This window comes from Falco biarmicus, chromosome Z (assembly GCF_023638135.1).
Source record: "Falco biarmicus isolate bFalBia1 chromosome Z, bFalBia1.pri, whole genome shotgun sequence".
Classification (NCBI taxonomy): domain Eukaryota; kingdom Metazoa; phylum Chordata; class Aves; order Falconiformes; family Falconidae; genus Falco; species Falco biarmicus.
In genome coordinates, this window is record NC_079311.1 from 21,323,015 (window position 1) to 21,343,829 (window position 20,815).

The 20,815-nt window shown below is 34.5% G+C and overlaps 1 protein-coding gene across 1 annotated transcript in view; it reads right to left on the bottom strand.

The window, feature by feature from the left end:
• Positions 1-2,254: 2,254 nt before the first annotated feature.
• Positions 2,255-20,815, bottom strand: part of CEP120 (centrosomal protein 120) — a 44,982-nt gene continuing 26,421 nt past the window's right edge. Inside the window, exons 17-21 of the mRNA XM_056325202.1 lie at positions 20,399-20,560; positions 16,760-16,882; positions 15,246-15,344; positions 5,123-5,268; positions 2,255-4,382 (exon numbers count right to left, since the gene is read on the bottom strand). Of these exons, the coding sequence (XP_056181177.1) occupies positions 4,145-4,382; positions 5,123-5,268; positions 15,246-15,344; positions 16,760-16,882; positions 20,399-20,560 (768 nt within the window). The 3' untranslated portion in view covers positions 2,255-4,144. The remainder of the gene's footprint in view (positions 4,383-5,122; positions 5,269-15,245; positions 15,345-16,759; positions 16,883-20,398; positions 20,561-20,815) is intronic.

The following is a 20,815-nucleotide window of genomic DNA, read 5'->3' on the forward strand; positions in this document are numbered from 1 at the left end:
AAATAACTGTACTTGCAAGAATTCAATTACCCTGCATTAAAGCCACCATGGAGTTACTGTACATTTATACATCAGAAAGTCAGTAAATTATTTTTCTATAAATTAGTCTCTCAAAGTTGACTTTTTTTCTTTCTGTTCTGAATGCCAAACTCCTGACTGCTTCTCTACCACAGAGACTTCATATCTGGATAGCCGACATCTGTAAAAACATTTCTAATGAAAACACTACTAATACAACCCCCTGGAGAAACAAATGAAATGAGATCTAAGCATGCAGCCGCCTTTCTACAGTTCTGTCTTTAACAATAGTGGGGTTAGTGCTTCCCATCCAAGCCTTGACACAGGTCATGATCATTTAGGCACAGTAGTAGCAAAATAAATAATTGTGTAAATATGTAATAAGTGGTATAAATACTTCAGTAGCACTTAGAAGATATGATAAAGGACTTCCATCTTTAGTTGTGTATTAAGGTTTATCTCTGTGGAGGGAAGGGAGAAGTATTTAAACTGCAGTGAATGAAAACTATAGATTGAATGCTTGAAAGTTCAGTGCCAGACATAACATTGCTTCTTTACTGCAACAGCAATTTTGAAAGTGTATTACTGTTAAAATGGTTGGATAACTGCTAAAATATTATAGAAACAGTGGTTATAGCTTCACCTCAAAAAAACAGTATAGTGGAAAGATCAATAACATTAACTATGTACTAATATTCCAGATTCAAAGCAAAACAGTGTCATTTTATTCTTAAAATGATTTGTCTTTTATGATAATGCATTCCACTAAAGTAAATCAGATTTTAGAAACAGTTTTTCTGATAAACATTCTAACAATTAACAGAGGAAAAGATCAATTTCTTTGTAACTGTTCTCAAAAATCTTAGCTAATGCTCCGTATCAGGATGCATAAACATACTACATCCTGATTTGCTGCTTTACTTTTAAACCTGTACTAAATAATTCGAGGCAACTCTTTGGTAAGAAAGATTGGTAACAGCAAGTCCCATCACAGTAAGAATAATTAGCACATACAGTCAGGAGGGGATCCTGTGCCTGAAGATTATCAGAAAAAAAGTGTTTCTAACCTTGTTTGCAGATGGGCTAAGTGCCTTTGAAAAGACAGAATTGGACAAATACAGGATATAATCAAAGTTTCCTTATCCAAAGCCAACTGCAAGTTCTGGGCCTGAATCAGAAGGCAGATGAAAGCTGGAACTGATTTGGCACTGACATCGAACAGCCCCCAACCAGCACCCCCTGCCTCCCATTTACTAATTTTCATTGGCATTGGAGTTCACAGAAACATTGGTAAGAGTACTTGTTCTGAAATAATTCCATCAATTTTCCTAGTGAAATCTGGGTACACTATAATCAAATAGCAGGAGTTTGCCAGAATGCCAGGAGGGTCTAGCTGTTGCTCATCTTCCCACTCTAAGGCATATGGGAACAGGACTGAACCTGTAAACACAGGTTTCGTTTCCAAGAGTTTTTATGCTGGGTAAATTAAAATAAGCTTGTTATCTCATGCATCTGTTTCAAATGGCATTTCTTTTGCCACGAAAAGAGATTAGGATACAAGTTTTATGAGATTTTTGATTAAAAAATGGTATTTGGTCTTTCCACTGAATAGCTATAAGCTTTAAAATGGTTTTGAGGCAATAAAAAGGAAAATGGAACCCAACATAAAAATATTTTTTTAAAAAGATAAGCTCATCTCTGCTCTGGGTATCTACTACAACTACAGACTTTATTTCTAGAGTACTTCAGACTGAAGTGCATAAACTGCTGGAAAAAATGAAAGTGAAACATTAAGCTTAAAGTATGATTCATTTTCTCATTTGAATACAAACAATGAACACTAGGAAGCAATGACTATACAACGAAACAAAGAAGCAACAGTATTTTTTTTAATAAACACAAAATTCATGCTTCTTACCTTCTAAACAAAGGACAAAATGGACCCACATAGCTTAAATTATCACGGCTATAACGGTTTAAATATACCTTTTTTTTTACTCAATAGTTGATTTATTAGAAAAACCTCACCCAAGTAGTTTCTTTTTAAGCCCCACAGCAAGATGACTGTAATTTTCTTTAAAAACCATGGAAGAGACTCAATTAGAAATTAAAAAATGGAATTAACTTTGAAAGTGAACTTGTCAATTTTATGGATTCAAGCACTGAAGACTGTCATATTACCAGAAATAACAACTTTTTTGTTCAAATACATACATTAAAAATAAACACGAAGTCCTTAATACTCAAAACTTGAATTTTATTAAAGACACACCTGAAAAGTCATAGAATGCTAGTTCAAAAAAAAAAAATCACCAGTTATGAAAATTCAGTCTTTGTGATCTGTAAGTCTAAGGCACCCTCCAGCGTTTGAAGAAGAAGTTACACTTCTAGCAAGCAAGCATTAGAAGAAAAACAGCATGAGTGTCTTCCTGTCAAAATAGAAGCTCCCTGATTTATTTACAATAATTGCATATGATCTTGCATCGGTGATATGATAAATCCATGATGCAAAAACAAAAAACCCACCTTGTAAAATTACTTTTCATGGATTTGTATTGGATTTATGAAGGTGTTATTTGCTAGTGCAGAGGGATCTCTTTAACAACACTAATTTGAAAAATACAGTAGAGTGTGCAAAGTATTACAAAAGCATTTCTTACAAAGTCTGGTATTGATAAGTTTTAATTCTTCACAGAAAATGATCTCTATGTTTATACAGCTTGTTTAAAACGTTACTGAGGAGTCTAAACAAAGTTTATTTAACAGGAGATATGCCCATGGAAAGGAGGAGGAAAACAATGTACATAGAAGCAAAGCCAGAAAAAATATAAAAAACCCAAGATTTTCTAATTAATTCCATACAAAACAGGAAGGTCACATGTATACAGCAATGTCTATGAAAGTTCACTGATTTTATACAAAAATAAAAATAAAGGAATTTTTGCATTGGTATTTGTTCATTCTAGAAGTAACAAATCTTAAGATGTTTTTAGTATTTGACATTCAAATAGAGAAACATTTGTGCCTACAGGACAGAAAAAATGCCTATTGAAAGAACAGTGTTTTAAGGTAATGTTAATAGCTAGATCCACAAAAACAATTTTAAAATTACTGAAATGGAATGAAGGCTGGAAACCAAAACTTTTTCAACTGTAAATATGCACAAACTTAACATTTCTAGTGGATTTCTCTTCTGGCATTTAACACCTTGAGACTATGCCATGTTCATACCTTCACAATCAAACAAACTTACATAAAATTTAAGTGGTAATGAGATAACATGCTTACAAAATACATTAAGTAACTGCAAAGTAATTAGGTCTTGATTAAGGACATAATCTTTACTTAGAAAAGCTCTTGTTTTATGTGTATTCTGAATTTAAAGTGTATACACTCACTGAATTAGTGCTTTCCTTATTAGGGATGGATGTAAGAATGCATGTATCCTTCTGAACTAGGTCTTTACACTCCTGGGTTCAACCTTATAGGCCTATGTGCAAAACTGCTAGGGCAACAAAGGGATCTTCATCCTGTACAATCAGGCTAGTTACTTAATAATTGATTTTAGTTTCATAAGGTTGGAGAGTTTCACACACACAAAATTCTTGTCTCCTATTTACTCCAGAACTTAGTTATGTTAGCTACAGTTGGAGAAGCAAAAATTGATTACCTTATGATTCAGTAAAAGAGTGGTATTTGGTTGGTGTTGCACTTCGGTTCAGAACTAAGAGTTCTGTCAGGGAAAACAGCGGATGTCACTTTTCCCTAGTATATCTGAAGACATCTTTTTAAAAACTGAAAGACATTATAATGAATGAGTAAAAAAATTACAAATAAACCTAGACAGGGTGATGCAAAAAGAGGTAGAAAACCTTTCAGAAGAAAGTACACAAGATAAATACATTTACATATCTGTATCTACAAATGAGTATAAAAACATTTAAAAAACAGCCATTGTACCCGTAAAACCTGCAACTGTGCACAACTTCACATTGCAGACATTTACACTGACTTCAAAAAGAGCTAACAGTGTGCAAAACTAAGCATGACCTTACATATTTTGTAAACTAGTACAGGTTTATAAATATCACTGTTCAAATTTTGGCTCTTAACTTTTTGCAGGCGTTTATCTAGTGATGCTCCTTTTTGCAATAGCTTCTCTGATTTGACGATCAAGTTCACTTACAATATGGTCTTCATGATTATATACGCCTGTTCTCAAAAGGGTATCCCTTTCTTCTATCAGACGAGAGAGATAATCGTCCATGTTCTCATTTAATTTTGTAGAATGAAGGGCATCCACTCTACCACCAGAATTATCCTTAACATCTTGAAATTGCTTTTCCTCTTCTTGTTGCTTTAGCCTGATGTTGATAAAATGGAAAGAGTCAGAGGATGAGCCATATTAAAACCCACTCTAATTATTTTCACACTAAGTCTTCAAGTTATTTATCTACTGAAGTGCCCGGTAAAATAAAGAAATCCAGAAAAAGTAATAAAGTACCTTCTCTCTATGGAAAAAACGCTGTAAGTAAAAGAAATGTTAGTATAATAGTTAAATTATTAATTAAGTATTAATACTCAAGTATAAATATAATTAAGTATTAATACTTAAATTAAATAATACTTAAATTAAACCTTTTCTGTATGCATATGCAACTATAATACTTGCCACCAAGGCTATTTTGGTAACACAAACAGCACTCAAAAGGGTTCAACACACAACCTATGACAGACAGTTTTTGGAGGACAACATTAGGCAAATTTAAAATTTTAGTGGATTCAAAATATGAACAGAACTGCTGCATTAAGAAAGGCATGTAATCCTTAGAAGTGAAGGTTTAAAATAGAAAAAAGCCTGGTGCTGTATAATGACTAACAGAAAAAACGGCTACAGTGGCCTTAAACACAGATTTTCTATACTTCAGTACTGCTGCATTTGAAAGTGTGCAATCTTTACCTAAGAGACACTGAACTGCACTCCTTCACTGGAGTGACATCCAATTATAATCTTGATTTAATGGAACTTTCTCCTATTTTGAGGCAGACAGCAAGAAAGGGGTGGGGCAGGGGTGGAGAAAGAAATCTTACAAGTGGTTTATACCTGTTAAGTTCATTTCTGATATCCTCCAGCTCTTGTCGGTCTGTTTTCCCCAGCTCTTTTTCTTCTGCTGCCAGATAGCGTAACCTCATGTGCTCCAGCTCTTGTTGCTGTTTTTTAAGGTGAGCCATTGCATTATCTTGTTCACGCTAATGTGGGAACAGGTAAAGACATAACTCAGTTGACTACATGATTACGTGTAAAAGTTATAGTGACATGAACAAAATGTCAGGAATGAAGTAATGACAATGAAGTCTCCAGCAGTACTGGAAATGCAGGCGTTGAACAGAATGTCTTCACTGTTGTTATCCATAATGCAGTAAGACCAGTCACTATGATAGTTGCAGTAAACCTGCCCAGGCTGCATCAGCTGAAGCCCAGTCACAGGTATCTTCCCATTAATCAAATGGTGAAAATGTTGCAAACACTTTCACAAACTCTGGCTTAAGCTGGTAAACATAAAACTTACACTTGTGGAACTGCTCAAGATACTGAGATTTATTCTTTTGCTACACAGTATTTTAAATGATAATTTTTTTAAGAGAGAAACCCCATAAAAATGCTAAATATCTGACGGAAACTTCCATCATCAGCCCTATAGTGCCTAGTGTCAAAGCTTCAATAACTACTTTTAGAACTTGCAATTTGTAGTTAAAAAAAGCCTTGAAAACAAAACTCTGGTGAGGTTTCCTTTTACATTTGTCTAGTTCTATGCGAAACTTTAGGTAACTTAATCTGTGGATTTAATCCAATTAATCTATCCACTTTAAAGCTTTACTTTGTTCTATTTTCTTTAAAGTTCTAAACAGACACTGTAATAAAACTAACGTTTGAGTCCACTACCACTTTGTGAATTTAAAGTATCTTAATGAGAAGCATCATCCTTTGTCCAGTTGTTTTCCTCCCAGTCATTTTTAATATGACCTTACACACTAACTGAATACAGTTGGTCTTGCACTCTGAATGCGACTGAAGACTTGATGTCAAATAACATTTCTTCCTAAAGTTAAAAAAATAAGGCAGGAGTTTACACAGCCATCCTGGATCCAGACATATTGTAAAATGCAAGGTTACCTTTGTAATTTTGACATTGCTTTCACCTGAAATATTTGATTGTTAATACAATAGGTTTTATATTTATTATAGGAATTAAAAAAAGATAACTGTTTGATATGTGTGAGCATGCTCACTATATAGTCAACCTAATAGATATCTGGAAGAATGTAGTCAAGCATCTCCCTGAATCTCAGTTCCAGATTTTAAGCACTCCCTGTTGTTGATCAAGAAGGGATAAGAAAACTGGAACTTCACAAGAAATTGGTATAAACAAAGACTCCAATTGTTAATGTGAACAGGTAATGCAACAGCAAAGTACTTGACAAGAAGTTATAGCATGTACATAACCCCAAAATACTTAATTTTTTATACTAAATCCAATATACTAGCCAGGCATATTAAATGTTATAACTGCAGTGAGTTAAAAGCCTGAAGAACAATTTTTTAAAGCGATACATACTAACAATAAAACCCAAAGCAGGAATCCTGCCAAAGAGCATATAGCTGATACAGGATTGAAGCATAAAAAAGGCACTTGAAGAATGGAAGGCCATAGTCCTTCCTTCCCCAATCAACATTCATTGCAGAAGGACATGCCCATGTGAGAGGCATCATGTCATTACAGGGGACAGGTTTAAAGAACAGTCTCAGACTGAAGCAGAATAGGTTTTAGAACAGAAATCTACAAATACATGTAGGAAATATTAACAAGTCTCTGCAGCCAGCTGATATTTATCGAAGAGTTTTCAAGAGTTCTAGCAAAACTCAAACACAAAATTGCAAGACTAACTGCAATTGTAATCAGTCACTAACATCAGTGCTGACACCACAGGAATAACTGTTTCCCCCTTTTTTATTTTATTCTTTCTTTAAGCAGACACCTTTGAAACATCCAGGAACTACCAGCAGGACTTACTTCCACAGTGGCTAAACTGGTTAAAACCATAACTAAACCCAAAACTAACAGGATGTATGGGTACACCAGGAAGAATGAAGCCAGCTTTTGTAGAAAAGTCACACTTCCAATTACTCTTCAAAAAATCCACCAAAACATCATACCAAAGAAACCACCTACAACCAAACACAAAACTAAACTGTCACAGAATGACCTCTCAGATTACTCAGGGTTTAGAGTATCAGAGAAAGGACAGAAACTGATCAATTCCACAATAGCAAGAAGGTAACAGTGGACTCTACAAGAATCTACTCTTTTGATATATTTATAAAGGGAGTCGTTCTGGAATAAACAGTTTGCTGCCAATACAAAATTACTCAGTGGGGAAAAAGTGGATGTGAAAAAGTGATATATTGTGGGGACAAAAATGTGAAATAGCTTGAAAAGGAAACAAATTAAGAATACTGATGTCTGTTAAACACGACCACCTGAATGCAACCGCTGGCTCATGATATACTTCACTAATTGACTGAGGGTACCTGGAGGATATTCGAAGATACCCAAGCCAGGTTTCTAGATCTTGTGCACCTTCTGCTGGCCTCTGTATGGGGCTAGATTGGTATTACACATCAGTTAGCTAGTTGGGTTTTTTTTTTTTCTAGCCAATGAAAAGTTTTGGCTGAAAGTCAAAACTAGGTAAATTATAACTACAGACATGATCCAAGTTACTAAAACAATGAGATTCATCACGCAATACACCAAATGCATTAAGAGCTTCTTAATCACAGAATGTTTCGAATTAAGTTAGACCTTTGTATTTTAATGCTGCAGATCAAGCATTACTGTTGAAGTACATAATAAAGAAAAGACAGGACAATTTTATTTTTTTTTCTTTATGAAGTCCCAGTGCATATCACAATGGTATTCTCTGGTTTCCCAACAGCTGAATAGGCAACAACATCCAGAGAAAGCCAGATTTCAAATATACAACAGGCTACAAGGAGAAATGGAATTATATTAACTATATTGCTAGTTGTACTTAGCCCGAGTTGTTTGCTAAATGCAGTAGTAAGATGAAATGCTGAGCATGATCTAGCCTCAGATAGCTTGGTATAAAACCAGTACAACTTATACTACAAGTACAAGTAAAAAAGTGAACAGCAGATCTGATCAATTACCCAAAATCTGGAGGTATGAAGACAAGCTAACATTTATATCTTTTCAAGACCACCAGTATTTTGCTCCCATTCAGTCTCCTAAGTTAAATCCTTTTCAAAATGAAGCAAATTAGAATATTGCTGTTTTTCAGGAAGTTGATACTAATACCTTAAAGGCAAACATGAGACCTAAAATTTTGAGTATACTGTTTCCTTTGTAGTCTTCTATTTAGTCTCAGGAAAGGAGTTGCTGCCCTGCACATGTAGAACAAATCTAGAAATTTCTGCTTCCCTATAGGTAAAGAATCCAGTAATTCAGTCTGGTGACTAGCTACTTTTCCTGATTAGACAAGTCTAAACAAATTTGCTATACATATCCCTGTAGTACATGCAGTACGCCCTGCATTTCCAAGTTCTGTTTTCAGAATTAATTTGTCTAGTACAACCTGGTCTTCCTGTTGACATTATCTAACAGTTGTAACAGTCTGTGGCCACACAATAAGCTATGTAAGAATGCTATTTACAAGCAAGCTGCCTCAATCTGTAGGAAAGATATGTCATTACCATGCAGGATGAGGCTGACATCTTCCTCAGATGATGAAAAAATTAAATCTTTTACAGAACAGAGGACTTCTAATTGCCATTATCTGCTTTTCTAGCCTTTCTACGTATGCTGATTTGTAAATTATGATTAGCTTCAGTCCAGTGCATTGTTGCAGAGTGATGAAAGGATTAATATTGGAAAAATAATAATATGTTTTTGCTCTGCAGTTCAGTTTCATGCTCTAATTGTACCATTTTAAACTATGGCTATCATGGGAAACTAGGATACTAATGTTCAAACCTGTGTATTTCAGTAATTCTATGAGAAAATTTTTTGAAGGCATGTTGGACAAACTTCACCTGAAAACTAAAGCAAAACAGAGTAGCACTTATTACTAGCACAGCAAGACTGTAACACACCAGCAGCAAATTACACCCCTGCCTACTAATGAAACATTATAATGCGACACGTAATACACATAAATCATCAAATAGCTGTGACTACACTGAATAGAAGTAGTCTAATCCAGTCCTTCAGTTTGTGGAGTGTATTACTCCAATCTATAAGGAAAGAGTTTGAGTGTTCACACAGCTGCAGCTTCACAGGAAAGACCTGTGTGCTGGCCATAAACAGCACATGGGACTACAAATATCATGACAAGTTCATACTTTACTATTTGAGGCAGGAAAGCAGAGTTTCTGCTGTTCAGCAACATGCTCACAATGGCAATCTGATAACAAAAAAGGCATTTTAAACTCGGAGAAATAGCATACATTAGAAGAAATACATATACTGAACGTTAATAGAATAAAGCCTGAAACAGACCAGGAAGAAGACCCAATATTCCTAATGCTTTCCTATTGATCAGAAGGCATTTCATTTAATACCTTGGTCCTCTATGCCCTCACTGAACTAGTTTCAGAATATTTTTTTTTTTTATCTAGGAACACCTTTATAGTGAGGTTTAATAAAACCAAGAAAAGGACAAAAGAGAATGATGCAAAAGCCAAAGAGATGTAGGAAAGAATTCCTGAAGAATCCTTTGTTCAGTTCCTATTCCTTTTGAGGTTTTTCTCTGGAAAAAAAAAATAAAAAAAAAATCAGTGTCACTAGTGAGCATGCTCATTGCTCAGGATAATGTCCCTACATTTGTAGGGAATTAAGTTTGAATACTGGTTGCCGGCCAGGGTTAAACCATGACAAGTGCTAAGTTCTTTTCTTCATAGAAGAGAAAAAATCATATTAGTACATTTTGACTCCAAGTTAGCATTGGATAGGATGTCCTTCAGATAAACCTGATTAGAAATTTAATTTGATTACTAATACAGTTGTGGTGTAAACATGACAAATATTTGGCATTTCCTTACTTGGGAGGTATAAGGGAATAGATAAGATTACTTTCATTGTTACGCAACTAAAATTAAAGAATTTCTGTAACATGCCATGTCCCTCAGTAATTACATTTAAGCACAGTAGTATTAATTAAAAAAATAAAAATCAACATTTTATGAGGCAAGAGTTCCCTAGCATTCAGTTTAAGACAGTCCAACTTGGAAAAAAGACATGAAAGCAAGTGAGAAGGGATTTTGCAGATTCTTTTCTGGTGGATCCTGTGTGCAATTTCAGTTACACACTTCATGCTCTGTGATTTTCAAATGTTTTTCTGAACAACAGACTGACTACTTTAAAAGTCTGTCAGAACAATTGGTAGGATGCATAACAGAAAATTGCTCTATTTAAACTCTTCATAGCAGAGCAACAGAAACCCATTTCCTAATAATCCATCAATACAAGAAGATGGCAAAGAATTTACAACAGTTTGATAAGAAGTGAGACACACTGATTTTGAATTAATTTATATACAGTTTTGTTATGATATGTTGAGAGACCATAAAAAGACTGTCTTTTGTTAGTATGAGTGAGAAGGAAGGATTTCTTCTTCAGAGTGATGAAACTGGTGCCACTAACAGAGACATTCAGGTATTAAGTCCATTTTTTTCTAATCACAGTTTAACAACCCATTGGGCAATAAGCACTTTTTATTTTTTAAAACCAGAGAAGGAACCAAAATCTATTGCACAGTAGTACTTGAAATGTAGCAGGGTTTACTGTGACATCTTTGAAAACGAAAAAAAGTTTTTAATAAAACATTTCTGCACATTTACAGTACCAGTAAGGCAAAGTCCAGCATTTCTAAACCCACTTGTCACATGTTCATTTTATTCTGTGCATACTTAAAAAGTTATGACTGAATACAAAGTATTTTAAGTGTATCTCAGTGCTCACAAGTTTATACATAGTCACACGCTTAAAATTCTCGGTCAGGACTTTCTGACATACTTTACATTTCTAGAGAGAATATGCTCCTTTGATATATCATGAAATAAGGAACATTTCAGGTCTATTCTCAACTGCTTATTGTAGCCAGTCATGCTGTTTTAAGCCTCAGTAAGAACTTCTAGAATTTTAAATATATTATTTTTAGAATATTGCATTTTTAAATTTTAGGTAAGGGAACACTGAAACCATCAGCTGCTGGCCTTAAGGCAACTTTGTGGGTAGAAGATAAGACCCTCTAGAAACTCAGAACACAGAAACTTCACTCTTGCATCACCACCTACTTACTATCAGCCACTATCCCACAGTGCAGCAGGTACAGATAAACCAAGAGTATCATAAAAAATTACTCTGAAAATTATTTTTGCAATATCCTCTTAGTTGGCTCATGTACCTTCACTACTTTCCCAGCACTGCTAGTCACTATTTCTTTTGCTTATTTTCTTTCCTCCCACCCCTCTCTGTAAAACTTACCAATATTGTTTTCTCTTATTAATTTGATATTTTGCCATCCTTCTCTTAAACCCCCATAAACAAAACAAATCCAATCCAAACAAAGCCATATACTAGTTATCAGATCATTTGCTTCAATGTATTACTACTTTTCCTCATTAGTTTGCATCTCTAACGTAGTGTTTGAGACATGGAATACTGTTTTAGGAGCTTGCATGGTGGGAACTTCAATGACATTTTGAAACTACGGTACTACAGGAGTATCAGCGTTAAATAAAAATTAACCAGCAATAAAACACTCTCAAAACTTCAATTATAATCAGATCATAAAAGAATCCCTGTATGCCACCAGGTGCTCTAGTTAAGAGGCTCTCAATCAAAGAAGCACAATCTTTATTTTGCCATAGCTGCCTATAAATCCAAAAGGAAGATGTAAACATACATACACTAGACTAAACAATGGCTAAATAGCAGCCACTATTCACTCTCCCACTCACACATACCATGCAAGTCTGTGGGAAAAACTTACAATTGAAGCTAAGGAACTCAAGTAAAGTTTTCTGAAAATAACCCAGAGCTGACAAGTCAGTAGGAGGGCCTGGATGGTTTCAAGACACAGTTTTTAACCAAGATGTAGACCTCCAACTGGTTTTTTGTTTTGTTTTGCAGCATTCTTGGTTGTGGGGTTTTTTTTGTTTGGGAGGGCAGATGGGTTGTGTTTTGTGTTTTTTCAAAAAAAATATTTACATCCTCTCCTGGGCTAAATTACTTACGAATTAATCAAGTTAATTACTGAGTGGATAAGCAAGACACTGGGCAAGACATGAGTAAATATCAGCCAGCCAATACAGTCCATGTTGTTTTAAACAGATCTGTAGGGCACAAACACATTAAAAGACTTAAATATTTCTCCCAGAACATTGAATAATTGATGCATGTACATTTTGAGGTTTTGACTTTCTAGATTGTAACAGAGATTATCAACTGCTGGAAGTGACACTTCTGCCAGCTTTGATTTTTGTTGATACATTGTTTCTTGCACCCAAACAAATACTGAATTTAGCATCCAAGGTATCTATAAGCACATATGCAATTCTGTCTAAATGGTTTGATTGCTCTCAGAAATAATGTTCACATATGTAAAGACCATGGAGGTCTCATTTGCATAGCACTAAGATTTCCCAGTTAGAAAACTTTGAGAGACAGTTTTTGAAACCTCTGCAGGTGATAAAATCTACCTGGGTGCATAGATAAGTAGCTAACTTACCGACACTTTTGTCTTCCTAAGGCTAAACCAGGCACAGTGAATGAAGCATTAATACAGACCTGCACTGAGTACCAAAGAGGGAAGAAGTGGTGAAGTCTATTTTCAATCAGCTTTACAAACTGTGTTTAAATTCAACTTCTGTATTTTGTTAAGCACAGGTAAGCACGATGTGTACATGTCCTCATGTACTTTAGATCTTTTTCAAAATCCTAGATATTGAGAAGTTTAAAGCATTTTCTATTAACAGTCCCATACTTTAAGTTATATACTACATATCTCATTCTGCAAAATAAGAAAACCATCACAGATGTGTGCTAAGAACTTGTTCCAAAGTAAAAGGAAATTTTTTAATTAAGGAAACATTGACTTTTATGGTTGCAAATCAGAAGAACATTTTACGAAATGCTTAGCCTGTAGATTACGCTTTAATTCACAAATTGACTGTACTAGGTCACCTTTGAGTAATGGAAATCTCTGTTTAAACATTTTTTGGCAATGGGCACAAAGCATTAGATCTCATTTCCAAGACTTACCAGCTGGGTTTTGTCATTAACATTTATTAACAATCTAAGATATGGCTTTCAGCGTCTAATCCTCACTACACAAATGTTTTGTATAGTTCTCTAGAGAGCTTTGGTGTGACAAATTACTGGCAAAGATTACAGCCCTGTGGCTATTCACCAGAGGCAATGCAAAATTAACATGGTACTAATCCAATTTAAACAAGAAATTGGTCAAACTATGCACAATTGCACAAATCATCTGAACTAAAGCAAATCTAGAATTCCTGAAGCAACAGTTTCCAAATTTATATTTAAAACACAGTAAATGGTTTTTGATCAGCTCTGCTTCAACTTTTATTTGGCTTTTTCAAGTCACTTAAATCCTTTATCAATAGACTAAAGCACAAGATGAAGCACAGGAGTATAAAAAACACAAGAAACTACTTTGAAAGGGTTTGTTCTGTAGTAGAAGTTTTAGGTAGCATAATTCATGTACTTGCCAAGTTATTTTACGGTTCAGACTTTCAGCAAGAGGGTCAGCTGAAACCATCCACATATATTACTAAATTCAGATCATCAGGTCTATGGTAATGAAATCTAAAATAAAAACTTGACAGTGATATACACTAGTGTTGATCTGGCAAGCAAAATTCTTCTGTTTTATTCTACAGGAATTTTTAAATATGGCAGTAAGAAAAAACAGCCTGGACATTCAATGGCTCCTGAATAAATATTAATCAGAGAGATAAGATTTATATTCTTTCCTCTATCATCTTGTCAAGCATAGATGTTTCAGAAATTGGGGATGAGAATTCATGACTCCTTTTACCACTAGGCAAAAGAGAACGAATTTGAAGACAGCAAATAAAGATGAGGGTTTTATTATTAATAGTGATTATATAGTACATTCACTTTCTTCAAAGAAAAATACAGAATAAGAAAGGTAATTATCAATTAGGAGAGAGTGGGCATAGCTTCTTACTCTCCCAAAACTTAATACTCTAGCAGTAGGAATGAGGTAGGAACTATAATCCTCAAAAAAAACCCCTTTTCCTAAAGCAGGAAGTAGGTGTAAATACAGGTAATAAAAACCTTTCACTAAACTTGGAATTCTGAAGTTTTATCTGTGTCAATGTTTGTTCAACAACATGGATTAATGATTTACTAATTTGTTTGTCAAGGCTAATGAAGATGCTTGCCATTCTTAAGTATACTGCTTAGCTAATGTTTACTGTAATTGAGACAGGCAATGACAAAAAGCACAGAGGCATATGGATTCAGTGAGGATGAAGCTGCTACTCCTTTTAAGTTTGAACAGAGTATTTCCAAGTCATATACATATGACTATACACACACAGGCTCTGTTAAAACACAGCAGTAAAGGCATACCACATTAGTATAAGATTAGGATTTCCAAAAGCAGATTAAAGTTTCACTTCCCATTTAAATTTTCTGCAAGCTTACTTTACAACATTCAGCAAACCTTAAACAATTATTTCTAAAAGCTAAGATTTGTTTCTCACCTTTACTCTTCATTCATTTTACAGTTAAAACAGAGAACAGTTAGGACTGACCAAGCAAGATGGCTGGGACAGAAACAAAACATTTTCTCTGGAAGTGCTGCCTGAGCTTTAATCGGGGATGAAATTAACAAAACTTCCATTTTTTGTATCATGCCTGCTTTTCATTACACCAATCTTTTTTGCAGATCTGAGCCTTGGTCTTTCCTGAGTTCAGTGTCAAATTAAAATGAGTTTTGCTGTACTCATTTTTGTAAAATGTATAGCTCAGCTTATATTTGGCAAAGGCAAACACTAATAAAATGAAAATTGCCGGTATGTAACAGTAATTTTAAGTAGCTTCCAACACTGCATTAACTTGGCTGTCTCATATGACAAAAGAAAACCTGCATACCTGTTTTAACCTTGCAAGTTCTTTCAAAGCTCTTGTCCATTGTTGTTTGTAGTGGAGCTTTGACTTGGTAGCCGATTCTAACTTTCTTTCAAGTTCAGCCTAAAAGCAATTAAAATCATATCAGCTGAAGCAATAACAGCAGTAACAATCACTGAAAGATGTATATATACAAAGGGTCTGGTTTAAGAAAAGTGTTTATGTAGTGTAACATACAACATCATCTAAAGCTGTTATACAATATAACATAAATATTATGGCACATGAACATTTTCTTGTTTAAAATATAGCCTTATTTTTATTGGATAGCTGTCTATACAGAAGGATTGGTTTCTAGCACTAAATCTGCTGACATAACGTTTAAATTTAAGATTCTCAAATTAGCAACCCCTGCCTTTTTTTTCTAAAGTAAGATTATAGACACTAATTTAATAGAAACATTGATGGATAAATCTTGCCTTTAAAAGGTGTGTAGTTTTTTCTTTCTTGCAGCTGATTGAAGATATGTACTACATTCTTTTCTCTGAAATAGACATCTGTTCAAACCATTCTTTAAAATCTACATATTGAGTGTGAATCTTTGATCTTATCTAAATAAATCTTTTAAAAAGTTACACACCCAAAAAATTCATTGCTTTCAGTGAAAAAAATATTAAAAGGCAAACAGTTATGAAGCACACTGAGTACAGTAACCTCAAAACCCAAACATTTTTAATTAACAGCTATGAGGCGTATTTTCTTTCAAACAGACAAAAATTAGGTACCACTGAATATGCGAAGATCTTAAAGCACTGATTTTTTAAAAGTAACAAAAATAGGAAATCTAGAAATATTTTAAATAAAGGTTTTATTTATAGACAGAAACATATTTTGAATAATTAGCTGGCATTAGAAGTTATTCAAACACACAGTAACAAGCAGACTGGCCATATAACTGTGTACATTTTGTGCCAAGAAGGCTGGTCCATTTTTTCAGCTTATTCAATTAACAATTTAACTCAAACCTCACAATAATTTGAGTACAAAATGCCCGTAACTGTGGTTTTAATTAAGAAAAATATCCTCTGCTGAAGGCATGCATGGTTTCTAAGAAATCAACTTATGACAGTGATTCCATCCCTCTGAGAATAACACAGTCTTTTCTGACGTACTTTAAAAAAAACAATGCACATGATGGAATACCACTCTGGATTAATCCTCATAAGAAAATCTTCATCTTTATTTAGTTTGATCAACTGAATGCTCAGCCTCCCTAGCTTAAATCAGAATGGTAGCGATTTAAATATATAGGTCAGGGTTTTTCCTGCCTTATCCTCTAACACTACTGCTTCCTCTACAGATATAAGGCAACTACTGGCCTTATTTGTGTCTAAATACTTAAAGTCTGAGGGAACCGTTTGAAAAAATAGAGCAATGACAAATTACCCAGTTTATCATGCAAGATTATTCTACGTGTCCCTTATCAGTAAGTGGACCATTGTGACAGTTTTTAAAGACTAGAAAAAAATCCAAGGTACCTTTTCTAAAGTAAGAAGATTTATTTCTGATTGTAGCTGGATTTCTGGTTTGCTACTTTGCTGTTCTTTGTATTGGTGGAACTCTTTCTCCAAAATTTTGTGTTTATTTTCTGCTTCATAAAGCTACATGAAAGAGATCAAAAAATAATGCATGTTAGCAGAAAAATACACTCAGCGACAAAGAATTAGGTTACAGAACTTAAGTTACTCCTTAGTCCCTGGAACAAACATCTTAGTGTCAATTACCCGATATAAAACAGACACTGAAAGCTACACATTCATAATTAATCATTTCTTGACAATGGCATACAGCAATGTTTTAATAGGAAGAGTTTTAAAGCGGATCTTTGCTCCGTACTGGAGAGAAAAAACAAGTCTGTCCTCATATATGGAAGCTCAAGATTTATAAACTTTGCTGTCCACATTTCTAAAAAGACTTGCAAAAGAAATACAGAAAACAAAACTATTAAGATTTATACACATCTTTAAAAGAAAGCCAACAGTGTTATCTACTATATGAAGTTTTATTACTTACTCAATTCCACCAGCATAACTTGTTTAGGAATGTCTGGAAGAGGAAATAACTAGTACTTTGTATAGCCAAATGATTTAGAAGAAAGGCTAAAGTAGAAAGACCTCAGTGACTAATGATTTAACTCTACATACCTCTGCCCTCACTGCGTACTTCCAGTTTCATAAAGATTTTATAAAGAAACCTTTGCTTTTCATCTTAAAATGGGTAATTTGAGAAATTATGCCAATAAATTCTTTGTAGCAAAATGATTGTGTAGTGTCAAACATTTAACAGTTTTTTATTATAACGTATAAGAATTTTGTTCTCTAAAATTAGCTTATGTTCTTCTTCTGTTACTTATTATGCAACTATAAATACCTTATACACACCTGATACAAGTGATGCATTCCTTCACAGAATAGGATCCCAAATGCTGCACTCTTATTTAGGTCAACTAGTTAATGTAACTACTTTCATGAAATTTATCCAACAGTTTAGAACACTGATGAAAATGGTTAAGAGAATATATTTGTGTTTCAAGGCCTACAGCTTCTACTGGTACATCAGTATTTTAGTTCTTTGAATGTCCCAACTGGGTCACATCTATTTTTCTTCCAAAGTTTCACTTTCTGCACCTATTATTTTTATGGAATTTATGTAAGAAAGTAAAGATGCTTCCTAAGGAGCCATGCAAAAGCATAGTTCACTGCCGTTACTTTTCACATATAACCACAATAGCCAACTTTGACAAAAGATAATGGACACTGTTTATGACCATCCTATTTTTACCAATTTCTTTTTAAAGCAGACATACAGACATGATGCTGATGACAAAGGCAGTAACTAACCAACTTCAGCAATGAGAAATGCCAGCTCTCCCTAGAACTTCTATAATAATGTTTAATTTCTTGTTTGGCTCTGAAAACACTTTCAAATATTGAATTTCAGGTTCAGGTTGTGAACTGTTAGGGAGCTGCATGAATCACCAAGCACAACCTCCTTATTCAGGAAGTAAAAGTGATGTTCTTCAAGGTGGATGCTTCAAGGACATTCTCTAGAACATAGTGGGGCTTACCTCCCAACAAAGTTACACATTTAGAGAACTCTACAATACAAATGTGAAAATTGTGTATTGACACATCTCCTTAAAGGTAAGGAGTAAGTCAAAGCCTATTGTTTAGAACAATTATGATTTGCTGTAGAACATTCCTTGTTAAACAAAACAAAACAAAAACCCCACACCCAAGGAAGGTAAGAAGAAAGACTCATCAAAACTAATGGCAACAGAAACTTTCTGCTCATACACTTTACAAAGGGAACCATCCTACAGTGAGACTCCAAAGCAAAAAAACAGAAACCCATCCCACCCACAGTAAAGCAAAAGAAAAATGCTTATCTTATGTGCAATACTCCAACAACCACCTCACACCGAACCATGAGACTCAAAATAACAGGAACAGCACAGAGAAAGACAGCAGGGATGATCACCTTGAAGGAATGGCCTTCATACAAAGCAAAACAAAACATAGCCATGTTTTGAAGACGCAGTATGACAGACACCTAAGCAACCAGGAACAGTATATAGGTAGTACAGGCACTAAAGGCCTCCTCATAATTAAGCAACAAGCTTAAAATGAACAAAAGAAGTTTTAAAATATACAACACATTTTAGAACTCACTGCCACAGGAAGTTGTGATGCTAAAAATAGAAATACTTTTTAAAAAGGATCAGATTAATTCATGAAGAATACTTTCACCAATGGAGTCATAAATATAAAATGCTGCCTGTGGCTGAGGGTACATGTAACTTTTGATGGTTTTGTTGGATACACCAAAACTGTATTTTCTCATTGTCTCATTTCATATTTTCTTGCCCTTTAAATCCAACCACTGCTGCAACAGAATGCTGAGCTAACTGGATCTCTGGTCTGATACAGTATGTCTGTTCTGAACAAAAAAGAAAGTCATTGTGATACTATTGCAATCTAACTAAAAGTCAGTGGGACTCAAAACAATGAAAATGGAAGTAACTCCTAGATGGGGGCATTTGGCCACTTGAGCCTGAAGAACTATTGGTTATCTTGTCTGGACTGATACAGCATTGGTAGCTGCCAACAACACATCTACGATGCAGAGAAGTGATGCACTTAGCAGTTTGAAGAGAATTGTGTTCTGCAATCTCAGTTCAAGGAGTGTTCACTAAAATAGTGATGATTAGCAGCTTTTTTATATTTGCTATATTTAAAGAGTTCACTGTACTGTGGTTAACATGCTGACATAAAAATAAGTAGGTTAATATCAGTGTTTAATATTAAACTAAAAAACCCACAAAATCTCAGCACAATTCTTCATACAAAAATACACATTTGACTGATACAGTTCAACTAGTCAAAGCTATGGTGGCATTATCACTGTCACATATCACAAATGAAAAGCACCAAAGCAAGTAATCCATCTACATAAAATAAGCACTTTGAAAAAAACTTACATATTACTAAGATTTCACTTACTTAACAAATTGAGTATCTAATATTGTAACTGCTCAAAAAAGCTAGTATTAACTTGAAATTTTACAGTATGCTTTAACAGTCAAGAAAAATAGCTAGACTAACCTTATTGTTAGTGCAAAAGCTAACTTACAGGATCACAGAATGTAGTCTAATTTTCTTGGTTTAATGAAACTGCTACTTTCAGAAGATCATTAACAATAAAATTCTCCCCCCACCTCTGCCCCTATTAAGATAGAAGAAATAACTCTTCTGCAATGGAAGAATAAAACAAACTGCATAGTCAAGCTGCTTAGATGTCTTCCTAGATGTTAAGTGCTAGTAATTTGTTAAGTCACTGAAATGTATACTGCTCATCAGGTTCTACATGTAACATGCGCTTGTAATTGCTGTTTGATTTTCAGTGCTGGAAAAAAATTATAACCACCGGCCCTACTACTGACCAAGACTGACAGACTGATCCCAGCATGTAACTCACCAAACAAGGGAGACAAAATGTTTAATGACAAAGTTGCCAGAACACGCTTGCCTCAAAACTATTGCTCAACTTAGTATACTTATTTCAAAAATGCTTCCTTAAGTAAAAAATGTTGAGGCAGAAAATTTAAGTGTACTTACCTGCTGCTGTAAGCGAAGCTTGTCTTCTTCCAACTGTTTCATTTTTGACCTTTCTAGCTCAACCTGGTGCGAACATTCTTCTCTGGCTCGCCGCACAGAATCCTGTAGCTCCTGCAGATTTCGTTCATGCTCTGCTTGCACCTCCTTCTTTACTCTTTGCAGCTTAGAAGTGAGACATTTATATTAATCCATAGGTGCAACAGCTTTAAGAGCCTTTCTTACAACTGTTACTACTACTCATGACAGAAAAAAATTGTTATCCACTTTATAAATTAAACAATAGAAATTCCATTGTTATCTATATGTTTGCTATGTATTTTTAGTTGGCTTTCAGTTTAACAAATGACAGTGATTTGCAGGTATTTGGGCTACAAATATACTCTTGCTTGACTATAGTAAAAAAGGAGCTATCTATCT